The sequence below is a fragment of the Ammospiza caudacuta genome, chromosome 2 (assembly GCF_027887145.1).
Source record: "Ammospiza caudacuta isolate bAmmCau1 chromosome 2, bAmmCau1.pri, whole genome shotgun sequence".
NCBI lineage: Eukaryota > Metazoa > Chordata > Aves > Passeriformes > Passerellidae > Ammospiza > Ammospiza caudacuta.
In genome coordinates, this window is record NC_080594.1 from 26,968,869 (window position 1) to 26,991,081 (window position 22,213).

Here is a 22,213-nt window from a genome sequence, read left to right on the forward strand (position 1 = left end):
GGCGGCCTGCCTTCCCCGCGTTCTCCGCGTTCTCCGCGTCCCCTAGCCCCGCGTCCCTCGCCGGCGCCGCGGGACGAGGATGAGGCTGAAGCTGCTCGGTGCGGGTGGCGGGCGGCTGGGCTCGCTGGCGGGGCTGGGCCGCGGCGGGGCCGGCGCGCTGGCGCTGCCCGGCTGCCTGCTCTACACGCGGACGGGCGCGGCGCCGCACCTCAGCCACGACACGCTGCGGGAGGTGCGCGGCGTGCCCGGCGTGGCGCACATCGCCCTGCCCGCCCTGTGAGTACTGGGCCCGCTTGCCCGAAGCAGGGAGGTGCGGGGGCGGGGTAGCAAAGGTGATGGGAAGGGAGCTGGAGGGCTGCCTGATTTTTAGCGTCTTTAGGCCAAACCCATCGTGGTGACTTCACAGTGATCGTCCTGAGGTGGGCAGCAGGGCGAGAGGGGGGTGATTCTGCCCCTCTGCTTTACTGACACCCCACCGAGAGTGCTGCATCCAGCTCTGGAGCCCGCACCGTGGGAATGATGTGGGCCTGTGGGACCAGGTCCTTTGGAGCACCACAAAGATGCTCAGAGGGCTGGAGCATCATTCCTGTAACAATAGACAGAGAGATTGGGGGTGTTCAGCCTGGAGGAGAGAGCCTTTTACCAGGCTTCTGATACCTAAAAGGGGATTAGAGGACAGATGGGAACAGATTTTTAACAGAGCCTGTTGTGGTAGGATTAGTAGTAATGGGTTTAAACTATAAGAGGGTATCTCTTGTAATGAGGGTGGTGAAACACTGGACCAGGTTGCTCAAAGAGGTGGTAGGTACCCCATGCCTGAAGACATTTAATGTAAAACTGGAGCAGCAAGTAACTTTCAAAACTAGTTAAATTGCAACCAAAAGAAAAGATAACATGGTAAAGCTTGTGCAGCTGTTGAACGATGTGAACACATTAGTGATGGTCCCCAAAAAGTCACAGTATAGCTTCATGCTCTCCCTCAAGTCAGTGGTCCCTGGTCAGTGCAGGTGAAAGCTTTACTTTTTTGCCACAGAATTATGAGTGCCCCAGGTTGTGAGCTGTGATTCTAGAGCTCTGTGACTCCGGCATTTCATTCCATATGGCCCTGCTTCACTTCCTGACAGCTGGATGGCAAATACCAGCTCAGTGTCAGACAATGCATAAGTATGGGAAAAAAACCCTTAGTTATGAAACCACCAATCTCTCTAGACAGTTGCCTGCTTAGTTAATGTGTTCCTATATCTGGATTGCAGGGCAGAAATTCATGACGTCCTAGAAGAGTATAAAGAAGGAGCTGCAAAATTTATGGGTAAAGTACAAGTACTTGCTTGTATATCTGAGAGATGATGCAGGTGGATCCCACTAGAGCATGTTCAGGTTGTATAGTAGGCAGAAAGATGTAGGCTTTGCACATTTAGGGATTTTCTCAATCAGAGTGGCACTAGGGAAGACTTGAAATTGTATGTTGTCACTAGTATGGCAAAAAATCCTTCATTTAGGCAACAGAGTGATGATGTGTCTGTAATTTCTGTAAATTACCGACAGTTCTTTGTGTATGGAATCTAGCACATTTTACAAGAAAAGAAATGAGTTGCCTAGGCTTGTTTTGTTTGTTTTAAAAATCACATAAAATTTTGGGACATACATTTCATTATGTATAAAAAAAATTATGGGTTGGTTTTCCAAAGGAAGTTTGCACCCAAATTTCAATAAACCATACCTGTTTGGAGCAACTTACTTCTTCAAGAAAAATTGAAAAATGTGTTTGTCTGGAACTTCCTGGAGGCCTTACCAGTTTCAGTGACTATCTCTGAAGAGGAGGCTGTATGTCATGGAGGCATACTGTCTAGCTCTCTGACATTTGAAACCTCCAGTCCAGCAGGGATGATAAATTTCTCGTTTGTGTAGTTGAAACATTCTCTAACCCTCCTGTTCTCACTCTTGTGAGGGTGGTGAGCCACTCAAGTTGCTCATGAATGTCCCATCCCTGGAAATGTTCAAGGCCAGGTTGGATAGGCTTTGAGCAGCATGGTGTCCCTGCCCATGAGGCATGATCTCTCAGGTCCCTTCCAAGCCAAACCATTCTATGATTCTACTTTGTCCTTCCTTAAAAGTTCTAGGCTTGGGATTGTTGCTAGTTTGTCTCAAGTGTCAGGTGTCTCCAGCAGTTGTCAGTTGAGTGGCCAAGTGAGTCAGCTGTTGGATCTGGAAAATTTTAATAGGTAGAGTATTAATCAAGAAGTAACATAAATCCCAAAGCAGCTATGCAGGCTGCAGAACCAAAGAGTGTTGTTTCATGGTTAGTGCTGCTGCTGCTGCACTCTTCTCCAGGCAGTTAGTAAAGCTGGGGAAGAAATCTCTCTTCTTTGGTGCTGAGAGATGAACAATATTTTCTTCGTCAGAAAGGGTGTATTTGTGTGGGGGACAATACCCTGTTCCCTTTTGCAGATCTGCAAGCCACATCTTTGTCTTAGCTTTGCTGTGGTTCATGAAACTCTGCTCTGGACCTGTCTCTCTGTTTTCAGGTATGCCAGATGCTGTGATCTACTGCTCCCTCCATGACCCTGTCACTCCCTGCCCCTCTGGCTACAACACTAACAAGGTACAGTAGCTGTAAAGACTTGAAAGGGTCCACCTAAAGTTCCCAAAAGAAATCTGCCCATCCTCCCTTCATCTTTGTGGGTGTGCTCAGATAGCCATAAGATTAGCAAAATAAATCTTTGCACAAAGAGGATTGTCATTTACATGCTCATACCTCTAACTAAGTGAAGCTTTACATGTTCTTATTGACAGCATGTTCCCTGGATGGTTCCTGAGCAGTTGAATGGCAATTCAGGTAGAAAGGAGAACTTTGGGCTACCATGGTGTTGTGGTTTAATTGGCAGTAAAAGAAAATACCTGTGATTTGGCATGTTTGCTGTACAAGCTTGTGCTTATGCCACTGATAAGCAGTAAATCTGAACCCCTGTGTGTTTATTTACATACAGCCTGCTACAGGCCCACAAAGGGGAAGGACATCAGAATTTTTGCAGGAGGGTGGCTCAGCAATCCAGGAGTGCATAGTTGCAGGCATTTGCCTGTTCCACCCCACAAGGCACACACTGCTGTGAAATCCACACATAGGCTGTTTGGGTAGGGCCACATGTGGTGGAAGGTCACTGAGTGATGGAGGATAACTCCTGCCAGACAGCTGTCAGTGTGTATTCCTTGCTGCTGGGATCCAGGCTGAGCCCTGTCCCTCTGCAGGGAAGGAATTACCTGAAGCTTGTCCCACTGTTGTGCAGCTTTGAAGTGAGAGCAGCAATCTAAACCTGGGTGTTGGGAGTTTGATTCAGAGGTTTTTTGGGTTTTTTAAATAAGCTGGTGAGGATATCTGTCACCTTGTTGTAAGGCCTCCTGCAGCTGGATCTGTGCTGACAAATACTTAGGAAAGCTTTTTGAAAGCCGTGGGACAGAAAGCTCTGTGCTAGAAAGCCTAGCACTGGCTGGATTTAAATAATCACAGGATAATGCTCAGCTCTCTAAGCTGCATGGCTATTTTATTTATTAAAGCAGCTTTTTTCCTCTCAAGAACAGAATGAAGGTAACTAGATGTGATTACACTCTGCCCTTTATATCAGGCTCAGATAGCTCTGACTTTCTTCTGCCTGCCTTCACCAGCTGTTCCTTGATGCTCTCATAGTAAGAGTCAGCAGGTACTGTCTGAACATCATGCTGCTGCAGAGAAACATACAGCTGCTGTGTTTCAGTTATTCTGTAGATGCAAATCTTGGAACTCCTTTTGGAGTTGCTCTTTTTTGTAGTTGGAAATTTGCAAAAAAAATTATTGCTTTGGAGACTTCTGGTTTTGTTCAAATTTGGTGAAATTGGCTGATAAGGCCAGAAGTAATCAGTATGGATGGATGGACAACAGGCATGTGGTATACTTGTGCAGTCCTTTGGGTCTTTGTGGGGACCAGCCCAAAAAAACAAAAGGGCTTCTGCTCATATTTTTTGCATCTGCTGATGAAATTCAATTTGCAAATTAGTATACATGAGAACTGCTCTGCTTAATCTGTCTGGCACAGGCTAAGAGAATGTGTTTATACCCTCAGGCCCCAAAAAGTGCCCATAACACTCCAAGCTATATGCTGTTCCTGATAGCTGAAAATCCCTTCTCAATTTAAAAGGCATGAATGGAATTGCAGATGAAAAGAGCTGACTTCTGAAGGGCTCAAGCCCTTGACTTAACCTACTTGAATACCCCTTTAAAGTTTTGGAGCAGCAGTGTCACAAGCCTAACAATAATACAACCAAAGCAATGGCCAAGCTGCACTCACAGATTAATTACAGATTCTCCAAAATAGGCTAAAGTGTGAACATTTTACGAATCTGAATGTTTAGTAAATTGAATGGTGACATATGCTAGGTGTTCAGGTAAGATAACCTCCCTGTCCACATGCTTTTGTCTTGCTGTAAATTCTTTTGAAGGTGTCACAGAGTAGCAATGGAAGATGGCGTCCCATGTGTGCTGGCACGATGGGAGGCATGTGAAGAGACAGGGAAGATCATGTGTGAAATCTTCATGAGCCATTCCTTACATTGACTTGGTTTGGGTATTTCAGTGCCTGCTAGAGCTGCTGGATTTGGGACCTAAAATAACATGGGGTTCTAAGACTGAGTGTTTAACAAGCTTTTGTATTCTTCCCAGACTGCATGGTTTATATAAATGCAAACATTCACATGTGTTCACATTCACATTATACACATTCACATGTGTTGTGAGTTAAGTGCTCAGAAGAGGAAGTAGTTTCTTGGGTTTGCATTTTGTACAGAAAACTAGCAAGTTGTATTTGCCATTGCAGCCTTTGCTGCTTTTTATAAGCTTTTGCTTACTTGACAACAAGTTTGGCGGTAATTCAAGCTTTTTTTTTTCCCAATTCTGCCATTAATTTGTATGATGAGAGGCCAGCTGCTCTATCTTGGATTTTTAAATATGGAGAAGTTAGTGTTGAGTGGGATGGTTTCACCAAAGAGTATCGTAGACGTTTCAGTTCAGTCATTTATCTCCTTTCATTCATTGTACCAAGTGCAGCTGATTATCTGAGCCGTGCTCCAGGGGAACTTATCTAATGAGCTATCATTCCAGTAGCTGGTGTGTCACCAGACCAGTTCCTTCTCTCCTCTCACCCTTAAGATCTGCTGTCATTTGGAATTGCTGTTGGTCCCTGTTCTCCCTGCACAGACGGTCTCCCTGTGGGGCAGCTCAGGGCGCATGGAGGTGACAGCTTCCAAGTTCATGGACATCCAGCGGGCCATCCAGCCAGACTGGTTCCAGTGCATCTCTGATGGAGACACCATTTCTGGGGAAGCTGGCAGAAAAAGAGCCAAGAAGTCTGTGGATAGGTCGCTTTCCTTCTTGGATATATGCCTTCAGCTGCAAGAAAAATCACCGGTAAGCTCCCCAAGATACTGAGGCAATATCACTGCAAGTGCTTCGTGGTCCATGCTGCGTCCTGGACCCGCCCCAGGAAATTGTAGTAGGAAGTTGGGTCACTTGTAAATCAGAGAATGCCCAGCTTACAGTCCAGAGTGGGTATAACCAGTAGCACAGTGAGTTTTCCTTCCTTCCTTTAGTAAATTGTCTTCTGCACCAGGATCACCTCTGATCTCTACTTGTTGAGGGGAACTACATTTTAAGATTTTTCTTTCTGCTTTTGGGTTGTGATGCATGTCTTTCACTTACCTTATTATTAGATGCATTGACAAAGTGGGATCTTGTTCAGATTAAGAAAACCCATCTTTTTGCTCTGAAGTCCCCTTGGTTCCAAGTGAGGGAGAATTAGTAAGTGCTATTCTTTATTTCTTCCAGCAGATTTGAAACTTTCCTCCCTCTTAGTGAAAGGAGACATACTATTTGAGTCTGCACTACAAGAGAAAACATGTGACAGGAGTTAGTGTGTGGGTCTCCTGAAAGGGAATTCCCTGTGACATCTGGTGTCTGTGAGAACCAGGATAATGGCACCTGCTTTGTATTTTGCACTGACACATCCATTGCTGAGACCCCTATCCATAAAAAGCCATGTACAAAAATGATGTGTGCTTATTGCCTTCTGTAGGGAGGTGGGAAGAGTGGCATCAGAACTCTCAGTGAGTTAGTGTCAAGGCAAGGAGCAGAACCTTGTCTCTACTAGTCTCATTTCTGCCACATGGACTTGTGTGGGGAATAGTTTTGCGTGAGATGAAACCCCATGGCTCTGGCAAGTTCCTGGGAATGTGGGGCTTAAGCAGCAGGCATCTGAAGTCTGGGCTGTGAGATGCCTTTCATGTCTTTGGCAGAGCATGCTCTAACACTTGTAGCTTTCTCCTGGGACAGGAACTACAAGGAAGTGTAATGTTTGGGGCAATTGAAGGCGGAGATGTCTTGGAAGAGAGGCTCAGATCAGCCAGGGAGACTGCCAAGCGGCCTGTGGGTGGCTTTCTGCTAGATGGCTTCCAGGGAAGTGCCATGGCCAAGGAGACCAAGTTGAAACTGATAGCTTCTGTCACAGCAGAGCTGCCAGAGGATAAACCAAGGTAAGTTGTGTGGGCAACATCCCAAGAAATCCATCTGTTCTATTATGAGGAGCATCTACAGGCTGCTGTGCAGTTTCTCTGTAGGAAATAATCACTGTATTGCACAGCTCTATGTGTGCCAGGCTGCATAAATTTTACCATTGTCAAGCTGCAGTCTTCAACACTTGTTTCAGATTTTAGCTGCAACTGGCACCAGGCTTTGCTCATACTGTGGGTTTGAGGAAAAGTTTTTAGGAAGAGTTACAGGTAGGATATATCAGGGTTACTTGCATTTGGAGGCCATGGTTTACTTGAAGTTCATCTCAAACAAAAACATTATTATCAAGGTATTTTACAGGGACTTCTTCTCAGTAAAAGTGTCATTTTTCCAGTTCTCTCTGGCCTGAACTGGCAGATAGCAGAGAGGGGGCTGGCAGAACCAGCCAGTGTTTGCTACATGATCTTGGTAGCCAGCTCTGTCCTAGTACCTGAGGCACTGAGCCTGTGTGCTACCAGGGTGGTACAGGCTGGCCCAGAACAGTGCTATTCTCTTCTTGGACAGTCTGGGGTTCATTGCCTATCTGAGTTGTTAGCTGTGCCCATCACACCCATGCCAAGGACTGGACAGGAGTGGCAGCTTTCTTAATCCTTATAACTGACTTACAGTAACTAAAGACTTCTTGAAAATGTGTGCTAATATTTGCTAGTGGTTCAGAAGTGTAGGAGTTTCTTTATTGGTTTGAGCTCACTGGATTGTTCTTACCAGAGCAACCGATACAGAAATAATATGGTTGCTTTTTTCATCATTTCCTGTAAAGAATGACTGAGGCCCCACTCTGTTCCTGCTTCCCTCTGCTTGCAGACCATTGCTCTGACCTAATGGTGTTTAAAAGGAAATTAAATGCAAGAGCACTGTGTCTGGTGCTGTAGCTTGTTCTTGCTCAGGGGTGCCTGGGGTTTGAACTTTCCTGACAATTAGGAGGCTTGCTGTGTTGTTGCTATTCTGTCTGGTTGAGCTGCTTTAAAAGATCCCCTGGGAGCATTGGAGTCCAATCTGCTCAGCTAACCTCAGTGTCTACCCGTGCATCTGGCTCATCTATCAGATAGTTTGCTTGTCTTGTTAAGACAAGTGTTTCTGACCTCTTGGTAGGAAGAGAGCTGGTTAGCCCCGGGAATCTTGGAGGTACCTCACGTGAATTTCAGGCAGCCATTGCTCCTGAACCACCCTTGCCATTCTGGCTGGAGAGGTTGTTCTTCATCTCTGTTCTACCCCAGCATGAAATGCTCTAGAAGACAAGCAGTGTTTGTGCTCCACTCAAGAAGTGGCTGCTTTTTGTGTGATTGTAAAATGATCTTATGAGTGTACTCTTTATAAAAAATCCTTTCATGCACCTAAAGGGGCTGAAGTTACTTGATAGAATTTGTTTTCCTTTCCAATAGCATAGGAACCCTTGCAAGAACAAATGTTTGTCCTTACCTGTGCAGAGATGAGTTTCAGCAAGGCTTTGATCATATATGCAGAGCTACTGTTTTGACTTTTGCATTTCATTTTCTCCCTGTCATGGGAACCTGAAACATAAAACACTCATGCTGTAAACTTCTCTCCTTATCTGTGCTCATCAATTTAATTGGAGTACTTAGAAAAGTGACTAAAAATGGCACCTTGTGACTTCATTTATCAGCCCCTGTGTATTTTCCTAATTATCTGTTTAGCTCATTGCCCTACATTAACTTCTACTGCTTTCAGCCTATGCACCTGCAGGAAAGCAGGCACTACTCTACTCTCTTACACTTCACCCACCCTCGGTGAAGCTGCCAACTAAATTTGGCTGCCAGCAGGATCTCTATTACCACTGATGGCAATCCAGGAAGAGCCTGGCTCTTAATGCCATGTCTCAGGAGATGTTACAGCCCACGTTCTTGGGTAAATCATTTGAGCAGTTAGAGTGTAAACTGAAGGGAAGACTAAAGCAAGGATGTTTTCTCTTTCTAACAATGTTTTTCATTAGTATGTTCTCTCCCAGGCAGTTTTCCAAGTGCTATAGGATGTGTCTGTCACCTGAAGGAATTGTATCTTTGACCAGCCATCTACTGCTGTCTCTTTTTAAGCAGCTAACAAGCAAAAGGGTCCATGTGTCTGGGAATTGGTAGCTCATTGGGTCACAAACATGATTAAGGAAAATATGTGTTCTATGGCACAGATGTTAAGAATCTAATGGTCTTTATGTGTATGTGAAAAAAAATCACATACAAATCACTTCAAACACAATGAACAGAATGGGGTTTTTCCACAGTAAATGAGGGGGTTTTGCCTGTCTCCCAAAGGGCAAATAATGAAAAGCCTGTTATGTGCTGGGTGTGTGGGAGGCGGGGAAGCAGAAGCACATGGAATTCTGAGTGATGACTGTTAGCAGTTGCAGAGATAAGCTGCATGTGCTGTGCATGACGTGGAGGTCTTTTCCTTCAGGTACCTGCTTGCTTCTACTCAGAATATTGCAGATTTTTCTTCCTGTGTGTCTTCTACAGAATCATTCATGGTGTAGGCAAACCAGATGAGGTGCTTGAGTGCATTGAAAGGGGAGTGGACATTTTTGAGAGCTTCTTTCCCTTCCAAGTGACGGAGCGAGGCTGTGCCTTGGTTTTCAGTTACAACTTCCATCCAGATCCTGAAGCAACAGGTAGGCTTCCTGATGGTTGTTATAGGGTTTGCATTTTGTATTGTGGTAAGCGTAATTCATACTTGGGAGCAATCTGTATTTGAGGGCTTTGTTCCTGAAAAAAGTGCAGTGACCACTGGAAAACCTAGGATTCCACTACCACATGTTGCTTTTGAAGACAGGGTGCTTTGGTGTGATATCTGTTGAGTAAAACTTGAGGATTCTGAATGTCTCATTAGCCAAAATATGATGATTAAATATTTCTTAAACACCTCCTTAATAGAGGGGTTTTAGTTTGACACCGTTGGCAAATTTTATGTTACTGTTAGCAGTGAAGGCTGGACCTATTAAGTGATCTCTAGGATTAAATTATTATGTGTCTGTTGTAGTAATATATTTTTGAAGTTCTTTTTTCTAGCTCTCAGAAGTTTCCCATTTATTTGGGCAGTTTTCCTCTCTGTCCTTGCATTCATAGGTTTATATCAAAACCAAAATGCTCTGTTCATTATACTGTGAGATGGGAATGTGTATCACCCATTAAAGCACCTATCAAATGTGTTTCAAGCAGCTGTTTTGTTTTGGCCTCTTAAATGTTTTTAATACAGGGAAACATTTCACATTTTTTTTCTTGGGTAGAACCTAGTGGCTTTTCATGCCTGGATAATTCAGAGCCAGCTGAATAGAACAGAACACCTTGTTTCTTCATGCTGTCTGCTTTTTTTTAACCCTTTTCTTTGTTTGTTGTTCTTTATCTTGTCTTACTTTATCCTTAAATTATGAGGCTCTGGGTAATGGCAGTGGTTTTGTCCCGTGTCTGTTTTAAACATGGTAGGCATGGATTATGCAAATAGTAATATTGGTATTTCAAGATACATCTCCTTCTCCTTAAGAACAAACTCAAAAATGCGAACCTATAAAATCATGGGATAATTCTTTATTTTTCAGATAGATGCTGAAAAGGCAGATGTTGACCCACCTCTTCTGAATTAATGCTACCAGCCTCTTTTGATTCCAGTTGTTTTTTTTTTAAAAACAAACCAAGAGGCATCTAAATCCCTGAATTATCACAGCATGGAAAGTAGAATGATTGAATGCAGATGAGTTGCCTGTCTACTCTAACAAAATCTCAATAAAATCCATTTGTTCAGGTGATAGCATTCTATTCAGCATGCAGTTCAGACAAAATACTTTTGACATTTTATAAAGAATTCAGCTCAGTAGAGCAGCAAAAAGTTATACTGTTGTTTCAGCTCTAACTTTTGATTTGTTCTAGTTGATTAGTTTTCACTTGTCTCTTGCTGTTTTGATCATCTAAAAGTGTATTTGTGTTAACTAACCTACAGCAATTAAAGTAAAATACCTGCTTTCTAGGAAAGAGAGGTGGAAACTTGTGGCAGGAATTTTCAGCTGGTAAGGAAGCAGCAGAAATATCTTCTGTAACGTTGCTACCCTTGCTCTGCTCTTGCTTTCTGTTCTAAGGCTGTTGTTTTTTAAATTTCATCAGTTTTAACACAAAATGGGATCCAGGACCTGGAGAAGAATGGTGCTCAAGAAGACCAGGAGGAAGTATCCAAAGCTGATCCAGAAATGACACCATTTGAGATATCTCTGAAGGATAAAAAGTATGTGAGTTTGTGAGGAGGGTATGTGTGACTAAATATGATACTTCAGTCCTCTGTATTTATTTGCAGCTGGTCAGCAGCTGGATGAGAGACTTCATAAAACATGAGGCTGTTGAAGAGAGTAATTCTGGACACTGAGCAGATAGTGTTGGACAAGCATTCTGGCTTGTTATCAGGCAACAGCCTAGCTCTGAAAGCTCTGTCTTTTGCCTGACCTAGAGCCAGGGGTTTTCTGATCATTTATTCAGCAAATGTGGTCATCATTATGTCTCAGCTGAAAGACCATAGGTTCACAAAGGTGGTCTGGGAATCACTTTGTTCTTCCACATCTAGCTTGGGTTGTCTTGAGATACTAGATTTTATTTTAAGTATGGAGACCCTCTACTCTCTGACTCAGTTTGGGCAGCTGCAGAGCAGTTCTGCCATTTCTGGATACTTCACAAAAACTTGGGCCATTGTTACCACTTGTCCTTCCTTCTCTTTGTCACAGCTACTTCCAGGCTGTCTGAGTAGACAGTGGTGCTGCTTTGCTCTCCCTGTGAAATGGTCCATCTTACAGTGGAGTGGAATACTGTTCTGTGAATAGTGGGATTTCTAAATCTGTGGTTTTGGTGCCTTTCCCCTTCATACACTGTGTGATAGCTGTCTTGCGCTGCAGCTTTTCTGCTAGGGAAGGCACAGATGGGGCCTCTCTGCTGTTAGCTGTGAAGTAGTCAGAGTTATTCTGGCTTAAATGTATGGCCTTTGGGCTCTGAGGTGAGTTCTGGCATGAGGAGGCCTGGGGCTTTCAGCAGCCATGGCCCCACCATGGAAGGTGTGGGAGTTACATGATCTTTAAGGTCCCCTCCAACCCAAACCACCTCTGATATCCTTTGTGCCCATGGTGCTCGTCTGAGTTGTGAGCAAATCTGGATTAAGGACCTCAGGACTTTAAGGCTTAGGTCCCTGCAAAAGGCCAGGTGGTTACAGGGGAACTCTTTATTGCTTGGATGGCTCTTCTTAGCTGTGATGTTACCCACCATTGCTTGTTCTGTAGGTACCACGATGATTTTGGCCCTGTGCTGGAAGGATGCAGCTGTTACTGCTGTCAGAGGCACACCCGTGCCTACGTGCATCACCTGCTGGTGACCAACGAGCTGCTGGCCGGTGTCCTGCTCATGATGCACAACTTGCAGCACTACTTCGGCTTCTTCGGTGCCGTTCGGGACGCCTTGAGGGACAGTAAGCTGGAGCAGCTCAAGGAGCTTGTCTTCAGGCAGGCACTGCAGAGACACTGAGCTCAGAGAGGACAGAGGAGCCTGCAGGCTGCATCCTCATCCAGTGGGACTGCATCAGCTGGACCTGGCAGTAGTAAAATGCCTTTAAAATGCCTTTTTTCCTTCCTGGAGGGACCTGAAGGAGATGTGTGAAGGAGATCTCACTTCCTGGTGGGCAAGGATGATCTTGTTCAGATGCCTCTTTTGGTTAATTGGCTTGGTGCATTCTTGGTGGCTGGAAGGGCCTGGACAATTCACAGTAAGACCAGTGTGGATGGGTTTGCTTCAGATACTCACTGTTGGTTTCCCATGTGCAAAGACAGAGTAATTGAACTTGTGATTGAGGATAAAGCAGGGCATATACTTAAAATTAATCCAGCTGCATGGAGACTCAGCAGCTGCTTTGGGACTCTTGTTCCATACGCCACAGTAATTATTTTTCTAGAAAAAGCTAGTGGTGTCCTAGTCTCTCATCATGTATCCCCTTAGTAAGAAATCCCACCTCAGTCTTTAAATACTGTCCTTGTAACCATTGCCAGCATCTGTGTCCTTGTAAAGAACTGACTGAAAGTGCTGCTGTGTCCAGTGGCACAAGGGACTTTGTGTGTGCTCCTCTCTCAGGCCACCCGCAGTGCAGAATGTTCCCTGGGCCTGGAAGAAGTCTGCAACCTCGTCCTGGCCTTGAACACCCCTGCCTCAGGGGTCCTGTTCAGTAACATTAGAGCCAGAGAGAAAAGAAAGTGTTTAATCCATGTCCTGCTGTAGGGCTTTTTTTTTTTTTAACTCTGCACTTTTTTCAGATTTCACTCCTGTGTTAGCACATGGGTGACAATGTCTGTATCATCCTTTCCAGCCACCCTAGCACTGGTCACAGAGCAGGCTGCACAAATGTCACTGTGGAAGGGAAGTGTCATAGGAAGGGACTTTCAGAAAACATTCTGGTGGGTCCTTGTTTCAGAGTATGACTTAGTTATGTTACATTCCTCTTACTCAGTTGCGGTTTTTTACTGTCCCTCACTGTGGAATCATGGATTTAATAGTTTTATATTTCAAAGCAACAATAAAATACATTTATTATTTGTTTCACTGGCTCCTCAATGTGTGACAGAGGTGGTGTACCAGAGAGTTTGAACTCAAGAAGGTATCTCCTGAAAACTTGACCTAGCAGCCTGATGGAGGATATTATCTGGGAGTATCCTGCCATGGAGCAGGTTTCCAAATAATTTGCTTCAAAAGAATGTCATAATAGACTTGGAAGTGTTGAAGAGAGCTGCCTGTCCTTCTCCCCATAAGGACTCTACTGCCTTAATTAAGCTTGAAAAAATATTATGCTTTACAGCCTTAAAGCCATTAAGGATTAATCTGTAGTTTGCTCTTAACAATTTCTGCAATACTTTAAGATTATAGTACCTCCCATCATAATGACCTTACCATAGAGTATAAGGGGTTTTTAGTTTCCCTGTCCCTTTGGGCAACTACACAAGGTTGTCATAGTCCTTTATGCCATTCCAGCTTTACACACTGTTGTAGTAACTACACTTCTGTTCCACAGGATCCTAAAGAAATGGTGCAAATGCTGCTCTGCTGTTGTCTTCAGACAGATTACAGAGAATGATTCAGCCACAGAAACGACATAAAATACAGAATTGCAATCCTCACTCCAAGTAGTGCTTTGTAGTTGTTAAAACTGATACAGCACTGGGAAACTTGGAGGTGGTGTCCTGGGTATACAGTGTGAGGTAGAAGGTCTGCCTAACTTAAAGGACAAGAATTCTAATGAAATAAAAATGGCTTATGTTTCTTTCAAGAGGAATGCAGTGGTAGTGCATGGGACCTTGCAATGCTTGTTTCTACAGCACCTGTTTCTACAACATTTGCAAGTGCCTGTGGAGAATCTTTTGGGAGGGGACAGGTTTTGAAACTTCTCATTGACTGACACTCCTGTATCCACATATTGAATCACTGAAACGCCTGAGTCAGCCCAGCCCTCGGGCACCAGGATGGTTTATCCAACAGGTCAGTCATGGATGCTCTGTGATGACAGACAGGACAAGGGGTGCAGGTGGTTGTGTCCTCCTCACATTTCCTGCATACTTCTTAGGTTGGTAACCTTACTGCTAGTTTTGGAATTGCTGTTTATACCTTTTGGGACTACTTGTGATCACTCAGTCTCCCCGTCCTGCCCCACCTTTGTGAATCATTTGGGTTTAATATTTTTTCTTTATCTCCCAGCCTGGATGTCCTCAGGAGATAAACATAGCTGCACTGGGATCTTTGTAGCCTACTAAGCTAAGTGCCAGTAACGTGCTATTCTCAACAACCCTTCTCTTCTTCTGGCTTTCTAGTCCTTCCAAACTGCTGTGTTATGGTTTTCTCCCAGTCCTACCCATTAGGCTTTCCTGTTACAGTTCTCTGCTTAGCTTTTATATGTGTGCACCTGGGTACCATGGCTGCACAAAGTAAACCATTTCATACTGGGCAGAATTTGACCAGCTACATCATTCAGTGCCTAACAAACACAAACGTCACTAACCCTGAAACCATCTCAATGTGTTGTATTTATACAACTTCTCAACATATCAGTCCTCTTAGTTCACACTAAAAAATCAGCAACATTTTTCATGCTAACTTAGAAATTTTTAAAATCTATTTCCAGGCAGAGATCTTAATTTCTTTCAAAAACAGAATTCTTGCCCTAATATGGGGATGAAAACTGCATGAAGAAAGCTAAACTTCCCGTGGAAAAGTGAAAATTGAAATTAATAAGGAGTGGAAAAATGTCTGTGCTAAATTAACTTCACTAAGCACAGAAGACTGCAAAAACATCCTTGACTGCCATCCATCCCCAAAGGGCAGAATATAAAAGAGCAGAGCAGAATACAAAAGAGATGGTGTGTTATAAAAACATTAGACCCTTGAATATCTTTTCCTTAGCAACCTTTAGTGTAATCTTCCCCTTAACAAAGAAAAACCTTTCACGCTGATGAGAATAACTGTCAGGGCCTCATGTTAAGGCCTGTGTCTTTCTGACCACTTCATCAGTATTCTGCTCAGTAACTTCCTTCTTCCAGAGCCATTTTAATGTTGCAGACTCTTTAGCAGTTTCAAAGGTATGCTTTCAAGTGTATTAAGGAAAAAAAATCAAATTGTCTTATTACAAAACAGTCTTCTTTCCTTCAGGGTTCTAATTCCCCCCCCCCCCCCCACTCTTTATCTACCCCATCCTATAAATCACCAGGACAGTGTCCAAGACACACACAGTGTATATCCAGCCTTCTCTGACAGTTTCCAAGTCTGCTCCTCTGTGGCTCTACAGGATCACAGGAGATGCCCAAGACTGGAAATGTTCCAGCAGGGTGTTCAATTTATTTCTATATAAAACTCAAGGAGATACCTTCTTGAGTTCTTATATCTATAAGGTCCAGCAGGTTTTCAGACCATGGGATTTATGTGCATAGAAAATTTAGTTCCAGGTGTTTCAGAGGTGCCTTTAAGCATTGAGTAGCTTTATTTTTTCTTCATCCCAAACCCTGTTGGGTTTTGATTCACAATGTGAGGTGGCAGACAAAGGGCTCCAATAAAATGTTTAAACCGTTCTTTCAGTAATTTCAGAGCTGTTTCCTCTGTGATGTGGAAGGCATGCATTGAACAGATGATGGTGCAGGCCAGTTAAATGGTTTTATTTTTAATTCTCTGGAGTGATCTACATAATTTGCTAGGGACCTCATCTCTTTCTGGTAATGCAGCACTCCTTTTTACTACTGAAGATATTCAAGCACGTTACCATCCTTTCTTTTGCACCTTCTGTAGGCATGACAGGACTTTTCAAACAAAAAGAGAATGAATTTAAATCCCTTCAAGAAGTTGGATCTAGACTGGTAAAGTTGGTGCTGGGACAAAAATGGTGCACTAAAATGTTCTTGCTTCGCTGTTGCTGTTGCCAATGTGAACGGTGTCTGTCACAGTACACAGTCTCCTCCCTGGGAACATATTGACTTGGAAAAGCAGCACCTTTCCTGGCGCACAATGAGGTGATGATGAACTGCCTGGCTAAGTCTACATCTGTTGTCTGTATGTTTCAATTACATTGGTCACGTGAAGGAGCAACACAGTGGGATGCTCTGTCGTGCTGACACAGCTCCTCCAGCTCCTGGCCTTGCTTACTGCCCATCATTGCAAAGTCTTTGGAGAAAGCCTGCTCTGTTCCCAGCTATCTGTGTGTCTGAACATCTTGCAGAGCTCTTTGGGAAGCAGTTTTGGATGAGAAGGGGTTATGTGGTTAACCAGGATTATTTCAAGCCTCTAAAGCATGAAAATCTAGGCATCTGTTAAGTGAGGACCAAAGGTAAAGGAATTATAAATAAAGGCATTTGCATCTGCCAGACAGCTCAGGATTAACCAGCCTTCTGTCTTCCCTATGCTTCTGCTGCTGTGTAAAGCATGTTCTGGCTCAAGGGAGTGGCCAATGCACTGGGAGAGGCAATGGCAGTGGTTCATGCAGAGGCTCTGCAGGACAAGGTGTATCTTACTGCCCATACCTGCAGAGTTGATTGATTTGCAGGGTGCTGATCAAGAAAAGACCTAAAAACTATGGCACTTCTATGCAATGGCCCAGCACAAACTTTCACAAAGAAAGGAGGGTTCCAAGGCCCTTTGGCCAGAGTTCCTGGACCCATCGCTGTGCTCTATGTGTGACACCTTGTGCTCTTGAGCTCCTGGATGTGTTGCAATGCATGACACGAAGGTGGCTTTGTAGCAAGGCTTTGTCTTCACAGCTCCCTTCTTCCACAGGAGAACATCTGGTTTGCCTTTTGATGAGGCAATCAGGGGAGGTATTGAAGCAGCCAGCATCCTGCAGGAAGTAAGCAGAGTCTACAAATCTGTCTTGAGCTTTTTTGTACTGCCCTTCCTGGGCCAGAATGGAACCATCTACAGAGTAATGTCAACTTCAGTGGTACTGTGGGCTGAAAAACAGCTGAAGAAACCAGCCCTTAGGAAAGCCAGATGCTTTCCTCAGACAAAGCTGAACTGGGATGAGAGAACAGACTGGCAGGGAGCTGAAGCCTTTAAAGGGATGCAGCCTCTTCAAGAAAGGGAACAGGAGATAGAGCGTCTGGGAGGAAGGAACATAGGCAAACAGGATGATTAGGATTTGGCAAGGCCAGCAAAAAAAAGGAGTGGGAGCTGTGCAGTATGTCTGTGGGTAGCACTGCCAACATCAAGTTGCAGAAGCCACTGGCATGTGCCTTTTCCCGTCCCTTGTTTTGTGCACATCTTGAGGAGGAAGAAGCACTCTGTGGTTCAGGGAAGTCAGCAATGGCTGCAAAAAGGCAAAAGGCCACGGAGCAATGCTGGTAGCCTTCAGAGCTGAGGCTGACAGAGGTACTCAGTGCTGGACTCAAATCTGGTACCTGGCTCCCCTGTTGATCACAGCCACTGCCATCTCAAATATTCCAGGGAGTCCTGTAGCAACAACCATCTGCTCACATCCCTTGACCTCACCCCCACAGAGAGAAGTGCTGCTGCCTCTCACCTAAGGCAGAGCCAGGTGAGCAGTCCACCTGCACCACAGCCCTTCTGCCCTGACGTGGGATGGCAGAAAGAAATGTATTTTTGCTTCTGTCCGGTGAAAAGTGGTCTTTATTTGGGCTGTTCAACTTGCCATGCTCACAGCCGTGCAGTAAAACTTATTAAAACTGACAGGAGTCCCCAGGGCAGGAAGCCAGAAAGGTCTTCCCCACATCACCAAAGATACAACAAGCCTAATGCTTGTCTCACGGAGATGCTTAAATTATCATACTGAAATTAATTTTTAATTATGTTCATTTTCTTCTTTGGCCCCAGGGGTTTTCTTTGCCTCACATTTCCAGAGGCATTCAGGGATGAGACCAGTGTCTGGCAGGAAGAGATTTACTCCCAGAATCACAAAGGAAGCTCAGGAGAATTCCTGGCCTGGGCCTCAGAGAAAATCTATCCCTGTTGAAGAAAGGTGTGGTTGGCATCAGAGATGGTGGGCTCCTGATCTGACACTTGAGGCAGTAAGGAACCAAGGAAAGGTGGCATGAGTGATGCCATGAAGGCATAACAAGAAAGGTCACTGCTATGTGTTAAGATTGACTATGTGGGGAGTAACAGAGAATAACTGGATCAGTGGCTTTTGAGATTGAAAGGCAGCATTGCTCTGGGATGCATCTTCTATATCCTGTTCAATGCCATTCATCAAGAAGTACTTAGCTGATGCTGACTTTGAAGAAATAGAGTTTTGAATCCCTCACACCTTGAAATTTCTATAGTCTTGTGAGTCTTCCTTTGCTCATAAGGCAGAAGGACAGGTGGAAAAATACTGCCAGGAGATGACATTGTTATGTCAATAAGAATTCATTATTGTCATTAGATAAGGAAAAACACACTTCAGTGTCTCATTCAAAGGCTCATGCAGATTTGGGATACTTGCATTGGTCAAAGAAAGAACTGATGAGCCCATTCCTCTTGTTGGATGAACCAGGGGTATTTGACAGCCAGGGTCTGTCACTTTGTGACCAAATCATCACACACTTAGCTGAAACTAATGAGATTGTGACTGCTGTCCTCTGGGTTGTCCACAATTCCTATTTGTAGTTCTGAGTGTCACCATATCAGCAGCCTGCAGGCTGTTGATCCTGCCTTGAAATGCTGGCATTGATTAGACATTCTTCAGAAAACATCACAACAGCAATAAGCTGCAGCCAAGTTCTGTCTTCCAAGGAAGCTGCCATCCTGAGCAGGTTGTGCTGGCCCCAGCTGGGAACAGAGAACCCCCTGCCACTCCAATTCCCCTCAGAGAGGCAGGCTCCAGGTGCATTCCCTTCCCTTCCCAAGGGGGAAGCTCCCTGTGCTTAGCCCCACAGCGGGGTCCAGCTGAGCTCGGCTGAGTATCTGGCCAGGCCAGCCCAGCCCCTAAGAGACCTAAGGAGGGTTATCTGGAGAAGTGAGATTTTTCTGCAAGGCTTTGCTTTGTCCTTGTAGTCTGGCAAATGTGGATTTTAATATCTGCAGCTGGGACTGTTAAAACAACATGTCCAACAGCTGCTGCAAGGTACCTGCAGAAAACTCACTGAGCAGTATCACCTGCAGAGCACTGGTCTTTGACCGTAGGTGAAACCTACCTCCTCCATAAATTCGTTGCCTTTCCAGGAACCAGCTTTTTTCTCATGGAACATTGTTTTATCTTCTGCCCCATGGACCTCTGTGCTCTTCTGCTTAAAGATTCTTGTATGGTCTGGTGCCTGTTGTGCCTCTGACAAGGTAGAATGTTTCATGATTTCTTCTCTGTTTGTATTTTACAGTGTAAAACTCAACATTAGAGCTTTTAGTTTTAACTCTGGATGGCTCCAGTTCAGTGTCTGGTACCATTTAGGATTTTAGTAACTTGGGTAACCTGCATTTTTGGTCCTAGACCTGAAGTTTAACACATGCAACATGTGGAACATCTGTCACAAATGGGGAGCCCCAGGTACAGTGGAATAGCAAACTGAGGGATATGTGGGCTCAGTGGCTCATTGATCTGGGTTCCTGCAGCTGAGCCACAGCCCATGGCTCTGTGAGCTGGGAGATGGTGGATGCAGGGGATAAATGGTGTTTTTCAGTCCATTTCTCAGGCGTGCTGTAAATGTGTCTAGACTGGCAGCACTTGGATGGCTGCCTTGTACCTTGTGGGAGGTGGGGCTGCTCTTCCCAGTGAGTGTTGCTGGCTCTCCTTCATCTCCAAAGGGTCTTAACTCTCCTCAGCCACAGTGGAGCTGCTTCCTCGCTGCTCTCATTCACAAATGTCTTGCAGCACAGGGGCCCTGGGGTGCCCCATTGCAGCTGCTGCTGGGGCGGGGTGGAGGTGAGCCCACCTTGCAGTGCTGCATCTGCTCCCTGCCCAGCCCTGCATTTGCGCCCTGCAGTGCTGCATCTGCACCTGCCCAGCCCTGCATCTGCACCCTGCAGTGCTGCATCTGCACCTGCCCAGCCCTGCATCTGCACCCTGCCCAGCCCTGCATCTGCACCTGCCCAGCCCTGCATCTGCACCCTGCAGTGCTGCATCTGCTCCCTGCCCAGCCCTGCATCTGCACCTGCCCAGCCCTGCATCTGCACCCTGCCCAGCCCTGCATCTGCACCTGCCCAGCCCTGCATCTGCACCCTGCAGTGCTGCATCTGCTCCCTGCCCAGCCCTGCATCTGCACCCTGCAGTGCTGCATCTGCACCCTGCCCAGCCCTGCATCTGCACCCTGCAGTGCTGCATCTGCACCCTGCCCAGCCCTGCTGCCACAGCACCTGGGGCTGCCTCCGAGCTCCCCTCTCCTCTCTGCAGGAGAGGAGGCTTCTGCGTTATCCCAAGGCTCTTCTAATGGGAATATCAGCATGTAAATGTGTCCCCACAGAATGCAGAGCACAGCGTCACAGCTCACCTCTCACAGCCAGTTGTGGAGTCAGGGAAAACAAAACACCAAGGAGGAAAATGTAGAAAATTAAGGTTAGTAGGAGACATTGAGCAGTTGGAGGAGAATGCAGATTACTCTGCTGTAAATAATGAGTGGGGGTGTGTCTTGGGGGTCCCTCAGCAATCTCTCTGGCTTGCTGGAGACGGTGGAGAGGCATCAACTGCTTGTGCCTGTAATTGCTTCTGTTCCTTGGCATTTTCTATAGGATCACCTATGATTGTATTGACAGAGGAAAACTGGGCATGGTGCTCAAGCTGCACTTGAGGGAGGAGACAGAGATTGTTTTGGTTCTGAGTTGAGTTTTTGAAATTGTGTGAGGGTTTTGTGCTGTATTTATTTATTTATCTATTTACTTATTTATTTATTTATTTATTTATTTATTTATTTATTTATTTATTTTTGTCCCTAGTCAGTTCTGTGATCTGGTAGTTCAGATCTTAGTAAAGAAAGGACTGTTTGTTTAGATACAGGATTTTCCCCATCCCTTATTGCTGTGTGGACACGAAAATGCTGCTTAGTTTTCTGCCACACCTCCTGTTCTTACCTCTATCCTGAATCATCCTGGGGATCACTCTTTGAAGAACTGGTTCAAATTCAAGTAGGATCAAGCTGACCCCTGAGAGATGCCAGGCCAGATTTTAAAATGGAGCTAGTCACCCTTTTAAAGATCTTTTAATTTTCTCCTTACTGACAATTGTTATATAAAGCAATTGGACTGGTGATCTCTGTTATGAAGCATCTTAATGAGAATTACTTGACTGGCAATCTGTCCACAGGTTGGTTCACTTGATTCATACCTCCTCCATCCTGTGTGCTGAGTGCCTCCTGTGCTATCCAGCATCTTTGAGCAGATGGAGTGACACTACTGCAGGTCTGCCTGGTGTAGCTGGGAAACTAACTGACTGTATTTCCAGAATTAATCTGCTGGAAGTGGTTACAGAAGCCTTTGATTTCTTTCCCAGTTGCAAGGAAAATGCAAGTAATAATAAAGACTTCTTGCAGGTGTCCGGGTGGATGATAATTTTTTTACAGGTAAAGTGTTAAGAGGGCTACAGATAACAAAAGGAAGGAGGTACATTAATCACAAAGATACCAAAACTTCCAATTACTTGTGTTTTATTGGGTCAAGGCAGTTACAATGCAGTATGGAGGGCACCTGCCCAGGCAAATGACACATGCTCTCCACAAGATCCTCCTCCCAAAACCCAGACAAACCAAAGCAGCAGCTAGAGCTCTGGCATGTGCTCTGGAGGCAGAGAACAATGGCCTAGGACTCCCATTAGGAAGGAAAGGAAGGCCTTCCCAGATGGAGAAGCTGTGGCATGGACACAGGCAGGAGCAGCACACAGAGTTATGCCCAAAGCTACCAAACGAGCATGGCTGACAGCACAACTAAGCCAAGTCCTGGCAGTGAGAGCTGAAGACTCTGATCCAGTACAGCAGGGGAGCAAAACGGGAGAGCCAAGCTGAGGCTCTCTGGCCCATGCCAGGTTTGTCTATATGAGGGGAAGAGCATTAGAATGCCCTGACACGAGACCAGCTTACGGTACATCAGGACTTTCTGGTTTTTTCACCCAGGAACTACTGGAGATGGCTTTGTAGAATACTGCTAGGAAAGGAGACCATGGCCAGGCTGTATTTGTCCAGCTCCTGGATGCTGGGATATACAGAAGCCATGT

The 22,213-nt window shown here is 45.1% G+C and overlaps 1 protein-coding gene across 3 annotated transcripts; it reads left to right on the plus strand.

The window, feature by feature from the left end:
• Positions 1-14: 14 nt before the first annotated feature.
• On the plus strand, positions 15-13,122 carry QTRT2 (queuine tRNA-ribosyltransferase accessory subunit 2). 3 transcript variants are annotated; one of them, XM_058825749.1, is made up of 8 exons: positions 15-276; positions 1,254-1,309; positions 2,526-2,602; positions 5,177-5,434; positions 6,356-6,555; positions 9,061-9,212; positions 10,696-10,817; positions 11,850-12,094. In XM_058825749.1, the coding sequence occupies exons 1-8, from the start codon at positions 80-82 to the stop codon at positions 11,859-11,861; spliced, it is 1,074 nt and encodes a 357-aa protein (XP_058681732.1). In that variant the 5' UTR covers positions 15-79; the 3' UTR covers positions 11,862-12,094. The 3 variants fall into 3 exon arrangements, with proteins under 3 accessions (XP_058681732.1, XP_058681730.1, XP_058681731.1); XM_058825747.1 differs by having other exon boundaries at positions 17-276; positions 10,696-10,813; positions 11,850-13,122; XM_058825748.1 differs by having other exon boundaries at positions 20-276; positions 5,225-5,434; positions 10,696-10,813; positions 11,850-13,122.
• The last annotated feature ends 9,091 nt before the right edge of the window (positions 13,123-22,213 follow it).